Here is a 19,335-nt window from a genome sequence, read left to right on the forward strand (position 1 = left end):
TACGTAAATCCGATCCTTTTTTTTGGGGGGGGGGGGGCATATAGAGCCTACTGTATAAGGATTTTTACCGTTGTTACTGTCGTACTGTATATAAATATATTTGTGTGTAATATATGTTTATGTGTTTGTGTGTGTGTGTATCTTTTAAAATATTACAATTCATGCCATAACGATTTCCGAAATGTCCACGCACTTTGTACATCGTCGTCAGAAAACTTGCAGGCCTACCAAACTATTTTACCGTCGTTATGTAGAAATGACCCGAATTAAGTTACGTGATGTCTTTATGATATGTCACTAGACGTACGATTTGAGAAACATCGATCATCATCACATCTAAGAAGCAGATACTTTGGAAATTAGAGGAAAGACCGACAAAATGTTCAACCAGCATTCTGGCAAATGTACTCACGTTTAACAATCTCCTTATCCCGAAGAATTTGGTCTTTATTTCGGGGTAGAAAGGCCAAGTGCCATAAGCACTGTGCAGAGTACAGCTTTTCAATGATGCTGCAATCTGCTGCTAACAGCGGACGTAAGACGAAAAGCCCACCCTTCTCTACTATTGCTTCTTTGTTATTATCGTCGATAGCCAACTGACAAAGCCCCTGAATAAGCTCCACTGTTGAAAATCCCTTCCACCGGTGATTGCTCTTCGAACTTGCCTTGTCTAGTGCCCCGAGGATGTACTCCAAGCACTCGCTGTTGATTGAGACGCCACCCGTGTGACATCTAGGTAAGACGTATGAAAGAGTGAGGAAGGTGACGACCTTGAGATTGTTCTTGATGCTTCGCTTCCTGGTCAAACGTTTCAACTGCTTGACTATGACCGCACAAGAATCTCGTGCCCTCCTCACACTTCTACAGCAGTTTTGCAGGATGCAGATTACCATGTATAAAACGTAGGTCTTAGAAACATTCATTTTGCCGGAAAGCTTTAGCGATCTCATCCACTCGGCGAGCAGGTCTACGCATCCCTGCTGACAGAACTTAAAGCGAAATTTTTCGGAGTAGTCTGAAAATCTCCACGAGCAATGAAGGAAAATCTTCAAAGTGTTTGCAACTCCCATGCCGTCATCCTGCGTTGGATTTCCGAACAATCCAAACACGTTCTTCGTTCTCCAAATCTTGGAGAAGGCAAAGAAGAACTCGGGTTTGGAGCATAGTCTGTCGGCGACATACCTGCACCACTGCACACCCGTGTCGTTGCAGCTCCCAGTGAAGCCATTCCTTGCAACCACCTGCGATAGACTCGCAGCCCCTGTATGGCACACCTCGCATTCGCTGAAGTTGCACTTGCAGACATGGTCAAGGTATTTCTCTACGGCCAAAATCACCGCTCTATCACTCTCATGTAGGTTGCAGAAAACCTCGAAGCTGGCTGACTCCGTATCCGAAATACTTTCGAAGTCAGAGTTATGCCCCATTCGCGATAACGTGTTAGATAGAGGACCTGCTGCTTTGCTGTTTGACTGAGGTTTACCACTTGGTCTACCGGGCTTACTTGGAATGTCGGTGTGAATTATTGGAGCAACACCGTGAGATGGCGAACATACGCCATTACCCATTCTGTTCTTGTTGATCACTCAAATTTCCTCATGTGAGCAGTCCGATGGTGAGTGCCTCAAAGGGTCTGAAAATGAAAGAGCAAAAACCAGAATTCAACCGGGAAAACATCACTGAGCCTATGTCGTGTGCTCCAGAGGAATGCTGATAGTCAGCATATCGTAGGCTTATCAACCAGGCACATCATGCTGAACATTAAGTATAACAGCTAAATTACAACATTCCTTTTTAAGAGATCAGTACGGGTCCGTCAGAGAAGCAGGTGTCGTTAAAAGTTTATCTTCCAAATGTTTCCTTATAAAAGAACTTCTACAGTGAACTCTCCTGTAAAGTTCTCTTCATCAGAGAATCAACCCTGCAGTTAGGCACATACAGGTAGGCCAGGAATCCCTGTGGGAACTGCCGACACACACTACAACTACCAATGACAAAAAAAAAGACCACTGCGGAATATACGGTATTAAGAACGCTCGTTTTGCATCTGTCCTTGACAAGGAAACATTGCTTTATGTCCGATGTCCATGATTTCGACCAATAAGTGTATTAAATAATGCTCGGCAAAACATGACAGGTGACAAGAGCTTTAAATCTCGACCCGTAATAAGATTGTCAAGAGTGATGAAGTTATTCTCTGAAAAAATCAGTATTGTAATATTATGCAATAAAAACAGTTTGGTACTTCCTCGTGGCAGATAACAACAATGAATAAAAAAGAGGGACATTAATATTGATAACTGGTGTTTAATAACGTCGATGAAAGGTAATTTGTTAATCGGTTGCAGCAAAACGTCACATCAATCATAGCCATTCAAAGAATAATGTTCTGATACTATTTTCACATTCTTCCTATCGCCTCATCTTGACTGAGAAATTAAGATGACCAAAAGAAAAGGAGAAAGATCGGCCGAGTTCTCGAACATTTAAGAGCATAAAACAGGGATGTAGTTTTACCTGGTACAGAAGTGCTGTATTAATGGAGTTTTGATATCAAAGGCATCGCGTTTTCCTGCAGATACAATCTCCCACCGACAAGCCAATCCTGCAAACCTTTGGTTTCTCGACAGGGACAACAGGCAGTGGATCGAATTCGAGAGTGTGGAAGAAGCACTGCTTGACAACCGGTCTACAGAAGTGTGTGCAATCCACGTCAATGGTACGTTTCTCACGCTTGTACTTTTGCAAACGAACTACACCATCCTTGTGATGGTAACAAATGGATGTTTGTTGTTTTTATTATAGTTTACCTTATGGATATACGTGTTGTACATTTCCTTTATATCTTAATTGATGGTCGTTTCGCCACAACACACCGTGAATGACAAGCTATAACAGGGAAACATCAATGACTATAAAACAGAATATTATATTCATATGCTAGTGCAATTGAAGCTGCTAAGCAACCGTCATGAACGTCAGGAGGAAAACACATACCTTGTCTTAACGAGATTGCTGACTGCTGATTGTCATAGGTCACGTGGTTGTCCTTTGTAGTCGCATCCATTACCAGTATTTCCTCATGGAGTATATCCTTTCTCCAAGCTTAAAAGAGAGATCACATCCTTTGTTCAAGTAGATTTTGTATAGGTAAAATTGAAGAAACTGAAATGTATCAATTCGGACAAAAACAAGGTACGTCTGGAATGTCATTCCGAACTGTATGCAATATGTTTTCACAGGGCAGTGATTCAGTAACAATCACATGAAACCACCTTTGCTACAACTTGCAAATGTCTGAAAAACAAAGTAGGCCTACATAAAATAAGAATAGAGTACGGAGGGTATTGTCCTGTAGAAAATGAAATAAAGGCAGGCAATTAGTTAAAGTGCTTTGCACTCACTTTTACACGTGACGTACACCTAGTGAAGGCTAAGCGTAACGGAAGCAAACAAAATCTTAATCAAAACAACACAAATGGGGAAGCATTTGTTGCTAGGCGACTACCGTACACAGCGGTAATACTGCACAGCCCTCGCCACATGAATAAGTTATCTTTCTGTCCAGTTGTTTTTGCACAGTCGAAAGATAACGGTAACCTTTAAGTGTCATTCATGTAATTTTTCGCACATATAATGAACATGAGCTAACAAAATCAGCATGCATGAAAAATTCGTGGTGTAACGTTCTTGGGAATATCAGACCAAAGAAAGAGAAATAAAAGTAAAGTCGTATCGTGAAAACAAAATGAGATGGAAAAAGTATAAATAAAAGGAGTGGAGAAAGGTGGTAACATCTTCGTTCAAAGTGAAAAAAAAAAGGCAGACAGGCAGACAGACAGACACACAGACAGACACACACACACACACAAAATCGCACTCACTATTAATTGAGTACATTGACTGTCTACATCCAGTCCAACTGCGCCAGACGTAGAAAGCTTCCTGGTTTAATTATTATTCGTGTCACAACCATCCCTGCATCAAACCTGAGCTGCCAACGCAGTGACTGATTCAAACTACATGTGGATGCCCCCCTCCTCCTTTGCCCCCCCCCCCCGTTCTACTCTCTTGTGTTCATGAGAAAGAGATTCATATACATGTATTTATATATATATTTTTTTTCTGTGCTTCAAAATGCTCTGAGTATCTGCGTTTGAGAAACGTATGGACGCCAGGGTTATCTTAAATTCTTCCAAGAATATTCTAGTCATGCTAGTCGGAAATCATACAGAATCACTGTTCTCTGAAGAGATTTTATTTGTCTGAAGTGCATGTTTAATAATATCAAATTTACAATATAGTTGATTTATATATATATATATAATATATATATATATATATATATATATATATATATATATATATATATATATATATATATATATATATATATATATATATATATATATATACGTGTATATATATAATATTTTTTATATATTTGAAGAGTTTGTTTGCAAAAACCAATAAGTCCATATTTGCCAAATAGAGTTATTTGCGATTAAAGGTCAAGAAAAATAAAGAGAATAATAAGATTTTTTTTTTGCTTCTTTTGACCATAACTTCAAAAATATATCTCGTAGTGACCAATATATCATTTAAAAGGTATCATTTTGTACACTATGACAGAGACTGTATTTCAAAATCTTCAAAAATGGACTTATCGGTTTTTGCGAACAAACTCTTCATTTATATCTTATTTAAGCAAAATATGTATCACTACTGTAACAAGGGATTACAGATAGGAGAGCTTTGTGATTGTCGCATGAAATGATATATGTGCGAAGCGTTTCTAGATAAAACGCTCTGCATTATAGATTGAAGTCATCATGAACTAGAAGTTCTGCTCATATCGTCGGAGTCCTGATTTGGTTTGTTTGGGTTTTTCTTTTCCTCCCGGTTTTTGATATGACAGTGTACCGCCGAAGTGCCGTTTACTTATTTATTTTGTATTACCTCTACTCGTGAAAATTAACAAAATGATAGGAACTCGACCAAAGCATTTAGTTACTCTACCATTAAAAGAATGCACGAATGTTCAAAAACAGACACAAATGGAAAGATTACAATGCAATTAAAAATCAAACAATGAGACCTTCACAGTGTAGGGCTTATACACCAAACGCTGTGACCAGGTAATCAATTAACGTGCAGTGCAGATACTTAGTGATGACGTACGCTCGATGCCATCGATATACACATTCATAACGGGTAAACACTCACACAACACACACACAGATGTGCGCTTTATGACTCCATTAGAAAAAAAAAATGAATAACGCCATGCGGAAAGCGTCCGTTGCCACGCGACTGCCTCCACACACAATTAATAGGGCACAGCTTTTGCCTCATTCAGCATTAGTCTCTCCCTCCAGTGGTTTCATAATGACAGAAAAAAGAAAGAAATAGTTCTAATCGTCACGTGAATATAAAGGCATGGCGTTAGATTTATAGCAGATAGCTTGAAGAGATGAGGATTTTTGGAGTTTAAAGATAACTACTGCATGTGCCGAAAAAGAAATCAATTCGTTTCCTTCTTGGCTACACATTTAAGGGGGAACAGTTAATTATCATGGTATGAGGTAGTCCTATATGCAACAAATTTTCAAAATAATGTTGTACCATTATTCACATTGACATGCATCTTCACCTCAATCCTCAAAATCAATTACAAATTTTGCAAGTAATTGCAAATTTCCATTTGATTGCAAATTGCGTTTGGTCTATTGCAAAAAGTGAATGTTTGCAAAGCTCCCATTCGGGCAGCGACAGAATCTCTACACACATAACAATTTTGGTTGCTGCAGACTACGCAGGATAAGCCCCCCGCCCCAAACAAACAAATAAAATAATAAAGGAGAAAAAAAGCATACATCTCTGGTCTGAAAGATAATGAATTTGAATGTCTCCAATTTGATTTTCATCATCTGTTAAATGTGAACCTTTTACGAGCACTGCTCTAAAAAGAGGTATCTGGATGTCTCACATGTATCAGACAAATTCACGCTGTACAAACAACATTGAACAAGTGAAGCCTCCGCCTAGTTTTTCTTAGCACGCACACTCTATGCCCCGAATTCACGAAGGTGGTACAATCTTTGTCCATGGTTTAAACCATGGACAAAGATTGTACCACCCTCGTGAATTCGGGCCTATAAGGATGTATGTATGTCGCAAGATGGCGCGGTGGCTTCAAAGAGTTTGGCCTATGAGATGTCCACATTTCCTCTGTAGAGATCTATAGACGCGAGACACTGCAAGTTAGAAGACGCAGGATGGCGCCCTAAATGTTAACAATAGACACTTAAACGCTTGGACTCACCAATTTGGTATACACTGTACTGCAGTTTATTGTATTGTTATCATCAGTAAAAGCCAACTTGAATGTGGTGCACAATGTTTCACTGCAAAATGTTATGCATTCAGGACGTTTGAGAGCCTTACGTATTTATACTGATATCGCGAAATTACACAGGCAATTACCATGCATTATTATAAAAACACAAAGTGAATGATGTGATGATGTCAGCGCCTCAAATAATTATTCTCTGTTAGTGTCTACAAGAAGCAAACCTTATGGTACGCATTGATATATATATATATATATATATATATATATATATATATATATATATTTCTTTTTTATTTTTTTATTTTTTGCTGTAGAATCTATGAATAATTATGAGTCTTTGGCTAAATCTATGTTGTCATGTTGATCTTTTTTGTTTTTAATATGAACATGAAGCCAAATTTTTTGTTTTCTTTTCAATTCAATTCAATAGTTTATTTATTTCCATCATCAAAAAGAAAAGAAAAAGAAAAAGTTGACATAATCCAAAGTGATACAATTTGTTTCATTTCACTTACACTCGTCTGATAAAGGATTCTTTTTTAACACAATATAAAGAATATACACGAATGATGTAAAAAAGAAACGGTGCAATTTGCCATGGCAACAAAAATAGTGAATAATTACAATGATGGAAAACAGTGTTCCACTAAAAAAGCCAAGCTTGTAAGACGTGGAACACTGGAACAAAACAGCAACAGCACCAATTTGTTATACCAATAAAACATATTCATTTTAAATTCTTCATATATACTACTGTACATTTTAACTCATTGATATATGATGCTGATACTATGAACAATACTTACTAGGATTTAGAATGCAAACGTATAAACTATGTAACATATCACATTAGCTTGTGGCACAGACACTTTTTAGAAGGCAGCATCTTGACTTTTTTCCTTTTTATGTGATGCGGTGGGAATGGTCTTGATCAGAGTCTTGAAATAAAAAAAAGACAACTAGAATAATTGATTTTATTTCTAAACCATTGCCGACACGTTTTCAAATTCCTGACTTACTGGTTTCTTTGTTTGTTGTTTTCGTTTAATAGTATAAACACAGTAGCAAAACGATTGTTCATGAGGTAGGTTTAGAGGCAAGTTGAAAATATCTGTTGATAAAGTAAGCACAAAAAAGTCGAACCCACCAGTTTGAACAACCTGGGAAAGGAAAGAGTGTATGTATATAAGGACGAAGAGTTTAATTGCAAACAGCCTTTTTAAAAAGAGCCCGCACCCTAACAGACAAGTTGTTAGATATAACCGAAATATACAAATAAGCAAAATAAAGCCAAATGTTATGTCAAATGCAATGTAAAACAAATCCAATGTAAGACCTCCTTTTGATTCTATTGAAACCTGCCGGTGGCTGCATCATCCTATAACCCCTTTAGGATTGTCTAACAATAAGATATAATGTTTTCCCAATTGTATCGAATCCCCAGAGGATTACTACAAATCGTATACAAATATGCAACCGCCGAAACGGTACAGGAATTTGTCCAATTTTACCACATGCATCACGCTCATTCGTTAACGTCGATACTGTGTTAAACACGCTATATTCGTACACCAATATACAGACATGCACTCTCTCACTCTGTGTATTTCCTCTGATTGTGTATCACACGGCGTACAATAATTGAGGTGGCATCTGTTGCTACGCGACCGTGGTAAACACTCATAATGCAATACGGACGCTTTCTGTGCTCGGTTCTGCGATTCATAATAACGACCCCGATTATTCCACATTGGCAAATAGTTCATAACGAAACTGTAATATCAGCGCTTATTTGCATTATACAATTGCCACACCGATACCACGGAGTTTTCTCTCTTTTTTTCCCTTTTTCACTTAACCTTGTTCTCTCCGTGGCCATTGAAATGCCTTTGTAGACTGTCCTTTGAAAACTGCACGTGTTGCTGTGTTCTTGTTGCTACGGGTTTCGGTATGGAACAGGTGGAAAGTGCGCGACTGTGTGGTCATACAAATGTGACCCTAAATTGCAGCTTATCATTATGTGGTGGACGAGAAATACCACTCCGGTATTAGCGCATATTCCAGCCTGGTCTGTACCGCAGCAGCCTTTGCTCGCACAGAGGGAAACGAGCACAAATTGTTTCGTGTTGAAGTGATTCACAACCACGGACTGAAATAAGAGTGTGCTAATATGAAATGACGCGCTCATACCGTATATACACACCAAGTCGCATTGGAATGCCTATTGAGAACACATACATATTGACATATTGGATACTATAGCCTTGTGGGAATTGTGTATCTGACCCGTTCCTTATCCTCCTGGAGTTACTGTCTTTGCGTTTCATTTCTGATGGTGTGCCATAGGAGACATATGATACTGGAATACTCATCACATTGCATATAAATTGGAACGGAAACTGACATGGGGTCAGGGGTGAGCTCATCTCGACGGGTTAAGAGTGAGTTGAAGACAGATAATAACCCGGCTGAGAAGAATTCCAGGACCGGTCCGAAAGCTGAAGAGATCAACGGCCCAGAGGCTCCAAACTGCCTTCAGGATGTTGGAGGAGAAATTTCCTCCAACGAGGGAAAGGAGAAAAATGGACACCTTCCAAAATCTCCACAGGAGCAGGGTAATGATGCTGCATTCATTCCAGACGGAAATACAGATGAACAAGACACCCCATCTGTGGTCGCCCCTGTAATTGCGACTAAAGTTAGAGCAGTGTTGCCAGAGCCGAAAAGAGTGTCCGGAAGTGTCCGGAAAATCGTTGACAGCATAGTCCAGAGCATGTCACACTGGACGACTTGCGAGACCTTCCCATGTGAGGATTGCTGCACCAACAGCGAGGAGGTTGAGAAGATCTCCCAAAGGGGCTCGTTGGATCGTGAGGCCATTTCTGACCATCTTGCAGACTCGACGGATTTCTGCCAGCTGTTTTCTGAAACCTGGGAACGACTTCAGTTCGACTGCATCTCGAGTGAAGAGGAAACCATTGAGGGCGTCCTGTACTTTAACTTTTACATTTGTCTTCTGGGTTCGGTGTGGAACTTCACCGATAACTCCTCGATATTTTGCGCGAAAATGGAAGATTGTCAATGCAACCGTCATCTGATCGATTGGATGCTAAGTCTCGAGGACGAAAGTTCCATGAACAAAAGCGTGAAGAAAATGGTGTTAGACACTCTAAACATTCTACACAATGTCGTGCGAAGAATACCCCTGCTTCGAGAGCGATGCCGAGATGTTCTACCGGCCTTAGAGAAATTTGGGGAGTCCCCGGAAGACGTCCTGCAGACATGCGCGTTTTTAACGATGTCTTACGTAATCCGCAAAGACGAGTCACACAAAGTATCGCTGAATGAAAAGTGCCTCGCCACTCTATTGACGTTGCTGAGGCGGGCACTGTACTCTCACAAAAAAGACCACAAGATCACATTTTCCGTGCAAGAGACCGAAACGAGCATCGGGGCCTGTATGAGTTTCTCGGCCCTCGAGCTCATCCAGGGGATCGAACAGCTTGCCATCAACGATGACAACAAGGCCTTGATCGCCAAGAAGGACGGCATCTCCATCATCGGGAAAATGCTGGGAGACAGATTTAGTGTAGAAGAGAGAACAGGTGCTGCTAATACCCTGTGGAGACTTGCTTTCAGCACCAGTAATAAAGAGGACATTCTAAAGAGGAAGAGCTTGGTGGAAGGTAAGAAATGGTCGACCGCTGTACGAAGACTGTGTGTGTGTGGGTGGGTGGGTGGGTGTGTATGTTGTATGATAATACTTTGGTTTTGACAGTTTTGTGATAATTTGTGAGGCGCTTGTTTTGAGGGAGGCAATAACCTAGTTTTGTCGCTTGGTATGTGGACCCAAGTCACAGAAGGGCCTAATTGTGGAAGGAAGGGGGCTTCAAGTGGTTGAGTTCATAAAGGAAAATGATTCTTTGCAGAACCTAGCGACATAATTTGAAGACCTGAATATAAGAACGACCCAAGTCCAATTTTTGGCCAGATTCAGTTTGACATGGGAAATTGTAGCTTATGCATGGACTCATCTTATGTATAAATGATGAATTCCACTTACCCCCGGAAGTGCCTGAAATGAATGAGTTAAAGCTTTATATGAATGTAAAAATGAAGGACTCGGGTCATTCTTACATTCATATTATAGCGCCCTCTCTCATCCTTCTCTCATCTCTATAGCAGAATATCATATATATGAATCAAAGAACGACCCAAGTCCATCGGACAAAATGGCCTCTCCAAAATTAATGTAAATGTTAATTGTCATAATAATATATGTTCTAATTTGTATATACAATGTTGCCTTCCCATCACAGTTAAATAGAATATCATTGGACAAATAAACAAGATATGAAGTTTTTTTAAGTTTACTCGAAATGGTCTTCCATGGACTTGGGTCGTTCTTATATTCAGATACTCATTTCATTTACTCTGCACTGTCCGAATTATTGTGCCATAACAAATAACTACAACTTTGGTAGGCCTATGGTTGTACCATACATTTGAGTATATGAATATAAGAACAACCCAAGTCCATGGAAGACCATTTCGAGTAAACTAAGAAAAACTTCATATCTTTTTTATTTGTCTAATAATATTATATTTTACTGTGATAGGAAGGCAACATTGTATATACAAATCAAAACATATATTATTATGACAATTAACATTTACATTAATTGTGGAGAGGCCATTTTGTGTGGTGGACTTGGGTCGTTCTTTGATTCATATACATGATATTCTGCTATAGAGATGAGAGATGGATGAGAGAGGGCGCTATTATATGAATGTAAGAATGACCCAAGTCCTTCATTCTTACATTAATATAAGATTTAAATCATTCATTTCAGGCACTTCCGGGGGTAATTAGGATTTATCATTTATACACAAGATGAGTCCATGCATAAGCTACAATTTCCCATGTCAAACTGAATTTGGCCAAAAATTGGACTTGGGTCGTTCTTATATTCAGGTCTTCATTTTCATTATTTGCTTGTGATATTTCTGTAACAGAGTGCAATTGCGTGGTGCTTATGCAGGATAGATTGATCACGAAAATTTCCTTACAAATGGAAAATGTCCACTTTTGCCTTGAATCTGACGACTGCGATCAAAAGAAACAATGTTCTCTGCCGTAGAGCATAGGCCTACTGTATGATTCCATGAAAATGATTTGAATTGGACTCTCATAAATGAAGGACATGAATACTTTTCTCTGAGTGCATTTATTCAACAGAATGGGGTTAGAGTAATGAAAGATTTACTGACGGTGATTTTCCTTCTTTCCTTTTCTGTAATTGGCTCTGTGTATCCTTCCTAAATTTGTCTGTCTCTAATGTAACAATGTCTAAATTAATCCTTCTCTCTCTCTCTCTCTCTGTCTCTGATAGCGGAAGTTGAACTAGTCTTTTGTTTTAATCCACTTAATCAGTTTTTTTATGCTTCTTTATCATGGGTTTGTGAATCTGCAGATCTTACTAAGAATGCAAAACATCAAAATGAGACATTAAAGAATGCAGCCAAGGGGGCGCTTTTTGAAATTTACGGATCCAAACTACCGGAGGAACTTGGCGGGGCACCTGCGGCAACCCAAGACGGAACCAAAGGGTCGCCGACAGAGGGCGGGCTGCAGACAAATCACATCATGATTAGCTACAAGTGGGAAAACCCCGCCAAACCAGTGATGCGGGAAATCAAGCAGAGATTGAAGAAGCGTGGATACAACGTGTGGATGGACGAAGATCACATGAGTGAGTACAGTAAAGCCTTGAACCTTGAACCTTGGACCTAGAACCTCGAACCTTGAACCTTGAGCCAAGGAAAACCTAATGGAATATTCCCAATAACAGATTATTTATGGAGCTGAAACGGGATGCTTTAGGGTCCGGAAGAAATATGCGATATCAAATTCTGCCTGGGGAAAGCCAAAAATGTATCGGAAGTCTCTATTAACTTGACATAAAAACGTGTGAGTGTCTTTGTGTGTGCGAGTAAGCCTGACGGTGTGTGCTTGAACATAATAGTGTGTGTTTATTAACAAACTAACTCCTATACCTATCCGGAAACCCCGCATGAATCGACGTCGTGTGAGGGGAAAGACTAAGTGAAATATTTCAGATACAAGGTCTTGTCACCCCAGCGACGCAATGTCGTTTATTTTGATAAACGACATTGCGTCGCTGGGGTGACAAGACCTTGTATCTGAAATTTTTGTGAAAAATGACTTTTATGGATTAATGGTCATATAATGGGTTAAATGATGTCCTAACCAAATCTTACCAAATCTTACTCCAAAAATGAAGCCACCGCGGCATGTCAAAGGAAAGTTTATGCTATTCACTATAGTGCTTTGGCTGCCATGTTTTTTGGCTCTCCTGAACGTTTGACATTTTGTAGATACGAGGTTTTGTCGCCCCAGCGACGGGGGTTGTCTATGAGTTTCTTTATGTATTAACTCCATTTCTGTTAGAGGGATGGTATGGTATTGGTTGAAACAGGATTCAGCTTTAAACTTTGCGAGCTACTTACAAACTACCGTATACAAATCAAAAACTTGATATTCTAAAAGGATTTTAGAGTCTATTTGATGAAAATCAGTTTTCAAATGGGTGAGATATCCAAAGCAAAGTAAAAAAAGCGATACAAATAAAAAAAAATCCTGTTAAAACCGAAAACATATTGCTTTATCATTATTCATAAGATGATTATGATTACATTAAAAAGAAAAGAAAAAAAGAAGGAAAAAAACCTGGGTCCCATTTCATAAAACTTATTATCAGTGTCAACTGCCACATTTCTATGACAAATTTACTTTCAGCTAATCAGATGTAAGGATTTCAGTAGCTTATAACATCAATGACAACTTGACTGAAAACACGTTTTATGAAACGGGGCACTGAAGCCCCATCTCAGCGAAAGCTATACCATCCCGGGTTTATATGTATATATATATAATATATATATATATATATATATATATATATATATATATATATATATATATATATAATATATATATATATATATATATATATATATATATATATATATATAATTATATCACATGTGTATATTTATATATGATATTATAATTATATATATATATATATATATATATATATATATATAAATATAACTCTGCCTTTAACATTCATTCTGTCTGTGGCCACACTGGTAATGTACAGGTGGAGATAAGATCGGTGCCATGGCGGAGGCTGTGGAGAACGCCGATATCGTTTTGGCCTGCATCAGCCCTGGTTACCAGGACAGTCAAGACTGCCGATCAGGTTGGTGGCGCTATTTACTCACATACAGGAAAAAAAAGAGCCCGGATGTTGTTTATTTTTTTTTCCGACCAGTAAAGTTTTTACTAACTAGTTAAGGGGGAAAGGGATATGTGTGAAGTCCTGAAAGCAATCCATTTCTGTTTTGCTTTTTTTTTAAGCATATTTTGTTTCAGTTGTTACCGGATTGCTGTTGCTTCCTCATCAATAAAGTACTTCATTAATCTTGGCACAGAGTGAGCGGAGTATTTGATAACAATGATGCTTTATTTGCTTGCATCGCATAGTTAATGATACGTGTAGAAAGTTTGGCAAGAGAATTAGCCACATATCGATCTGGCCTCGGTGGGAAGCGGGGGTGAAGATCACAAAGTCATTCGCACTGTATAGAACATTTCATGAAAAGAAAATCCTGACTAGCAAATTGGCAACATTGCTTATCCCATTTCTTTATTCTCGTGTTCAACTGTCTGTAGAGGCTTCATACGCCTACGAATGCAAGAAGAAGATTGTCCCGATCAAGGTGGACCCGAAGTTTAATCCTTCCCGCTGGCTCGGAGGAATTGTGGCGGGAAAAATCTACTACGTGGTGCAGTCTGTCCCGAAGGTTCCCGAAGTCCTATCGGTGATCATTGAAAAGGAGATCGGCGACATGGGGAAAAAGAGGACTAAGGAGAAGTCTGTGGACGAGAAAGGTGAGAAAAAGTAGAACGTGTTGATAATAACAAGGAAATATCGACTGCATGCCTTTCGTTTCTTTTTGTTCTGGTATAGATCATGTAAAAATACACATCATTTTACTGTCACGAAAAGAGCTCTCCATAACGGCGTGTTCCCAACGACAAAAGTCATTATCTTTGTAAACGCTCCGTTCAAAGCATGTTTAAATGAGTGCATACCTTTAACCTAATTTTATGTTTTAGCGGCCTCAGCACTAAGCCCATATGTATGAATACACCGCTCTTTCCCGAATCACCCTAATACTGAACCTCTTTTCGGTAATTGCCGTATTTATGCCTCCACCAACGAAGTGGCCGGAGGCATTATGTTTTCGGATCGTCCATCCGTCCGTCCGTACGTACGTCCGTACGTACGTACGTCCGTACGTACGTCCGGTACGTCCGTCCCGTCTTGTTTTTGTCGATATCTCAAGAACCGTGTGGTGGTTTTACATCAAACTTGGTATGAGGGTATATCCTGAGGGATAATACTTTGTTTGGATTTTAGGGTCAAATGTCAAAGGTCACAGGTTATTTTGTGGAAAAAAAAACTTTTGGTACCGTATTTTACATACTATGAGACATGAACGTTTAACTTGGTGTGAGGGTAGAGTATGACAAAACAAATATTTACTGGTATTTTGGGGGTCAAAGGTCAAAGGTCACAAAGTTCCTTATGATATAACAAAAATAAAATATTTTTATAACATTACAGATGTTAGACCTATAAACTTCAGTTTAAAGCCACTGATTAACATTGTGTTTGATCGATTAAAAAATTTCTCAAACTTCATGGAACATAGTATATATGCATGTACTGACTGGCAGTGATTATCTAGGGAATTTTGGGTTCATGGGGTCAAGGTCAGCGTTAAGGTCAAGGGTTACACTTCAAAATTTTACTATATCCCTCATATTTATGCAATACCTGCAGGATTATTTTCTTTTTAAACTTGGCGCATGCATGTTTAACCCAACAGAGATTCTCTGGGAAGTGTGGGTTTTGTTTTGTTTTTTGTTTCTTGCCAAAGAGGTCAAAGGTCAAAAGGTCAAAGATCAAGTGAAAGAGCTGAACTTTTCTTCCTTCATATCTCGGAAGTGGCTCAAGGTATCTTGAAAGTTGGTACATATTTATGCATGTTCTGCCTGACAATGGTTCTCTTAATGAATTTTAGGGTCAAAGGTCAAGGGTCAAAGGCCAGATGAAAATGGTAACAATTCATTATTCAATACAGAAATTGCACTTTTTCTCCGTACCTTGAAAAGTACTCAATGCATAAACTTATGAAGGGGTCAAAGTCAAGTAAAAGTCCCCAAATCCCCAAATACATGCTCTCGCATTCATCCAATTAAACCTAGGTCAAGGAAGGTGAACATTCAATACATTTGTGACAAACGTGTCATTTTGATATTTTGCCAGTTTTGTGAAAATGTAATCACACATTGTCCACATGCATGTACATTTGTACTATATACCTATTAGGAGAATCATGCATTATGGAGGAGGCATACCAGTCGCCATAGCGACATTTCTAGTTTAATTCTGTTTAGTTTTTGGTCTTGTGTTGAGCACAAATTCCTCAATCTCGACTGCAGTAGATCTCTCATCCTATCAGTATAACATTCGCTATTTTGGAGCAGATCCCGGAATTGTTTGTCTATGGGAAGGCATCTCACAAAGTTTTGCAATCATACACATCATTATGCGTTTCCACATCAACCGATATTTCCAATAAGCGCGCTATTTTTGAGAATCTCGAGCTTACATTTTCATAACGTGATGACGAAATAGCGCGCTATTTTCTAACGTGAATTCCATTTCTCCACGTAAACTGGGGAATTTTCGAAAAAGCGGGATGATTTGCGAACAAGCGCACTGATAATGCGAATTCGCCTCAAGAAATTAACTCGATGCATCCCATCATTCCTAGACGTAGTGTGTTTGACCCAAACGATCGAGGCAACCTGCACGCACATCGCAGGTAATTCTTTTAAGGCGCGCGTTTTACAGACACTGTTTGCGTATAGGCCTACTCAGCTATCGATTTAACTCGAGAAAAAAAATCGGGCTCATTCTCTTCGGACTGATTAAATAGGAATGAAATAGCGCGATAATTTTCTATATCTTAAAAACAAAACAAAACAAAAAACTGAGAGCTTGGGTTTTCATCGGGAGGATATGAAAACGTCTTTTACGGTGGACTATTAACTCGATTAATCACGATGACGTATTTGAAAATATGATTACTCTCATTTATGACAGATGTAGTGGCCTACGTGTGTCCTTCGTTAGTTCTGCTACTATGAATAAATTTGTTGAGATAATGTCTTCTTCTTATAATATTCTGTCACATATGTCTAGTTCTTCTTATGATACTTTTCCTGTGTGGATTGACGCCTGCCCTTTATAGAACTAACAATTACCATATTATTTTTTATTAATAACCATAATAAAAAGTAATGTTTTCCATTGTAATTTTTTATCTTACCACCCAGATTCAGCAGCACCAAAAGATACTTCCACTCCCGACAAACCGGAAGTGACCAAGTGGGGAGTTCCGGAAGTTCAGGAATGGCTGTCCACCAATGGCATTACGTCACGCAGCAAGCATCTTAAGAATTTGAACGGAAAACAGTTACTGCAGCTGAAGAAGCAACGTAGCACTGTGCCGGATTTCTTCTTTAAATCTTTGAAGGATGAATTGAAACTGGATTTCTCTACAGTACTCTCTCTCACGGCCGCTCTGGACACCCTGGAAGATTAAAATATCCTAGTCCTTGGGAGATAACTAATTAATTACATTAATGAACCCTTTTAGAGACACAACGGTTTCATATGATTATAATAACGACAAGGGTCATTATGTTGCGCGCATCTTACTAGAGCTGGCACGAAGGCACACGGACCTTGGATTTTAGAGGGCGCTGTTGAATGGCATGTATTACTGAGCCCGACGTTGTAAAGCTTGCTTTCTGACTTCAGTCATAACAAATAAATGTTTGATTTTTTTTTTTGCTTTGGTTGCTTCGAGATTAGTTTAACGTAAACTTCAGAGGGCATAGTATGTGTGCCCTCAGGACTTTTCAACCGATTAAAGAAAAAAAAAAGAATATTGTAATGCAAACGAAAATGGAGGTCAACAACAACAACAAATAACGTGTATTATTAGAATGTAGTTAAGATTTTCTTAATTTCTTCCTTGAAAACATAATTTCTCATTTAGATTCAGAATCTTATGGTAAAACAGGGATTTTGTACGATATTTGGAAATGAATTTTGATATTTTGCTAGTTTGAAGAAAAATATATGATAAACTAAAAAAAGATAAATGTTAGAGAAGCATATTATTTGGACTCTCATGCAAACCAAACTTTTTATACCGAAATTCCTTTCAAATATGATCTATTAGGAATTTTATCGTACAGGTAAAAATGAAGTGTATCAACATCGTAAAGATATTCCAAAACAGTTATTATTATGAAGATTTTTAACGCAAAATGCAGATACGTCTACAGTAATCAATATCTGAGATTAAATCTTCTAAAATTCAACAAATAAGATAATTAAAAGTAAATGTGATAATGCTACCAACATTAAAACAAACGTATCTTATCATACATTTAGAAAGACGTTACTTTTCTCTGTTTGACATAATCTTTTCAGTGATACTTCGTTTTTCAGATATTTCAATCTTAGATAAGATGATATTGTTTTAAGTTGAATACGTCTGTTTTTGCATTTAGTCTCTTCATGTATGCATGATATATGAACATAGATGCGTTTGGACATAGATTGTCCAAATGTTTAGGCACTAAATCATGTAAATAGAAATGTAGAAGAGCCCATAATTATACATCAATGCGAAAAATTGAAATGAATTAAGTAGACTTCCAGTAGTGTAAATGGTGAGTTATTAGCAGTCTCTTTCTCAGTAGGTCTACTTTACTATTATTACTTTTATAATCAAAGCTCATCAATATTGCAATAATATCATAAAGATCATAGGATGCGGACACTTTGTATTATCATTATTTATTATTATACCATAGATACGCATATTAGGCCTACATGCTTATACACAGCAATTATTTACGGCCCGGTCATATTCATTTTGATTTTCCCCTTAACCCGTTTAGGACGTGTCCCGAGTATACTCGGGCTGACGTTTTCCAGGCTGTGGACTGGTCCCGAGTATACTCGGGCTGAGAGAGTGAAATGAACACGCATTTTTAAACTTAGAATTTCACCAACAATACGATGCCTATATTGAAAATGATTTATATTTTGTGGGACTACATACATCAAAGTTGCCATCTGTGAACATTTTGTGATGATTGGTCATATCTTATGTCTATAAACAAGCAAAATATTGACAAACATGAGTGCAATTTTCACGACATTCAGACCTTCGCAACGGTCGGGAAACTGACCAATGACGAGCGACCAGCCGCACGCTCTGGCGATCTCATTTGCATCGGTATGCAAATTGTCACACTCAAGTGAAAAGCGTGCGTGCGGCGGTCAAGACCGTTGCGTGCACGCACCTACCTTATTAGCACACATTTCCATGATAAAGTATTGTAGCATACTACTTCGTGTTATATCAGTAATGCAATGTCGTGCTTATGGATTTTCTATGAAAGCCATCTCGGCATGGCAACCTGCTTACCATTATTGGCATGAAATGTTGGCCTTCTTCTTCCGCTGCCGAGTCCTGGGATTTACCAAAACTCGGCGAATTGAATAGATTCAAAAGTAAATCTTTTGCGTGTCCCTGCATGCATGTGATGTGTGTGAATGTTTTTGTGTCTGTTTGTTATCATGACAGCGATGTTACTTGTAGTTGTTTGAAGAGTTTTACCGTCATGAATAATATTTTGATTATGTTATAAAATCGTTTAAAAAGAAGAAACCACTTGGCCAAGAACAAACCGAGTAGGGGATGTACTGCATACAAACAACGCAGTCGATTGT

At 38.5% G+C, this 19,335-nt stretch overlaps 1 protein-coding gene across 1 annotated transcript; it reads left to right on the forward strand.

Annotated features, from left to right (window-relative positions):
* The first annotated feature begins 8,759 nt into the window (after window positions 1-8,759).
* LOC140246931 (uncharacterized) lies at window positions 8,760-17,125 on the forward strand. Its single transcript, XM_072326251.1, has 5 exons — window positions 8,760-10,041; window positions 11,830-12,108; window positions 13,543-13,644; window positions 14,118-14,336; window positions 16,857-17,125. The coding sequence occupies exons 1-5, from the start codon at window positions 8,760-8,762 to the stop codon at window positions 17,123-17,125; spliced, it is 2,151 nt and encodes a 716-aa protein (XP_072182352.1).
* The last annotated feature ends 2,210 nt before the right edge of the window (window positions 17,126-19,335 follow it).

Source organism: Diadema setosum, chromosome 3 (assembly GCF_964275005.1).
Source record: "Diadema setosum chromosome 3, eeDiaSeto1, whole genome shotgun sequence".
NCBI classification, from domain to species: Eukaryota; Metazoa; Echinodermata; class Echinoidea; order Diadematoida; family Diadematidae; genus Diadema; species Diadema setosum.

Bases quoted from the DNA above. Each gene is read 5' to 3' on its own strand.
- LOC140246931 (XM_072326251.1), top strand. From the start codon at position 8,760: ATGGGGTCAGGGGTGAGCTCATCTCGACGGGTTAAGAGTGAGTTGAAG. The intron at 12,109-13,542 runs GTGAGTACAGTA...GGTAATGTACAG, and splicing joins GATGGACGAAGATCACATGA to GTGGAGATAAGATCGGTGCC. The intron at 14,337-16,856 runs GTGAGAAAAAGT...CTTACCACCCAG, and splicing joins GAAGTCTGTGGACGAGAAAG to ATTCAGCAGCACCAAAAGAT.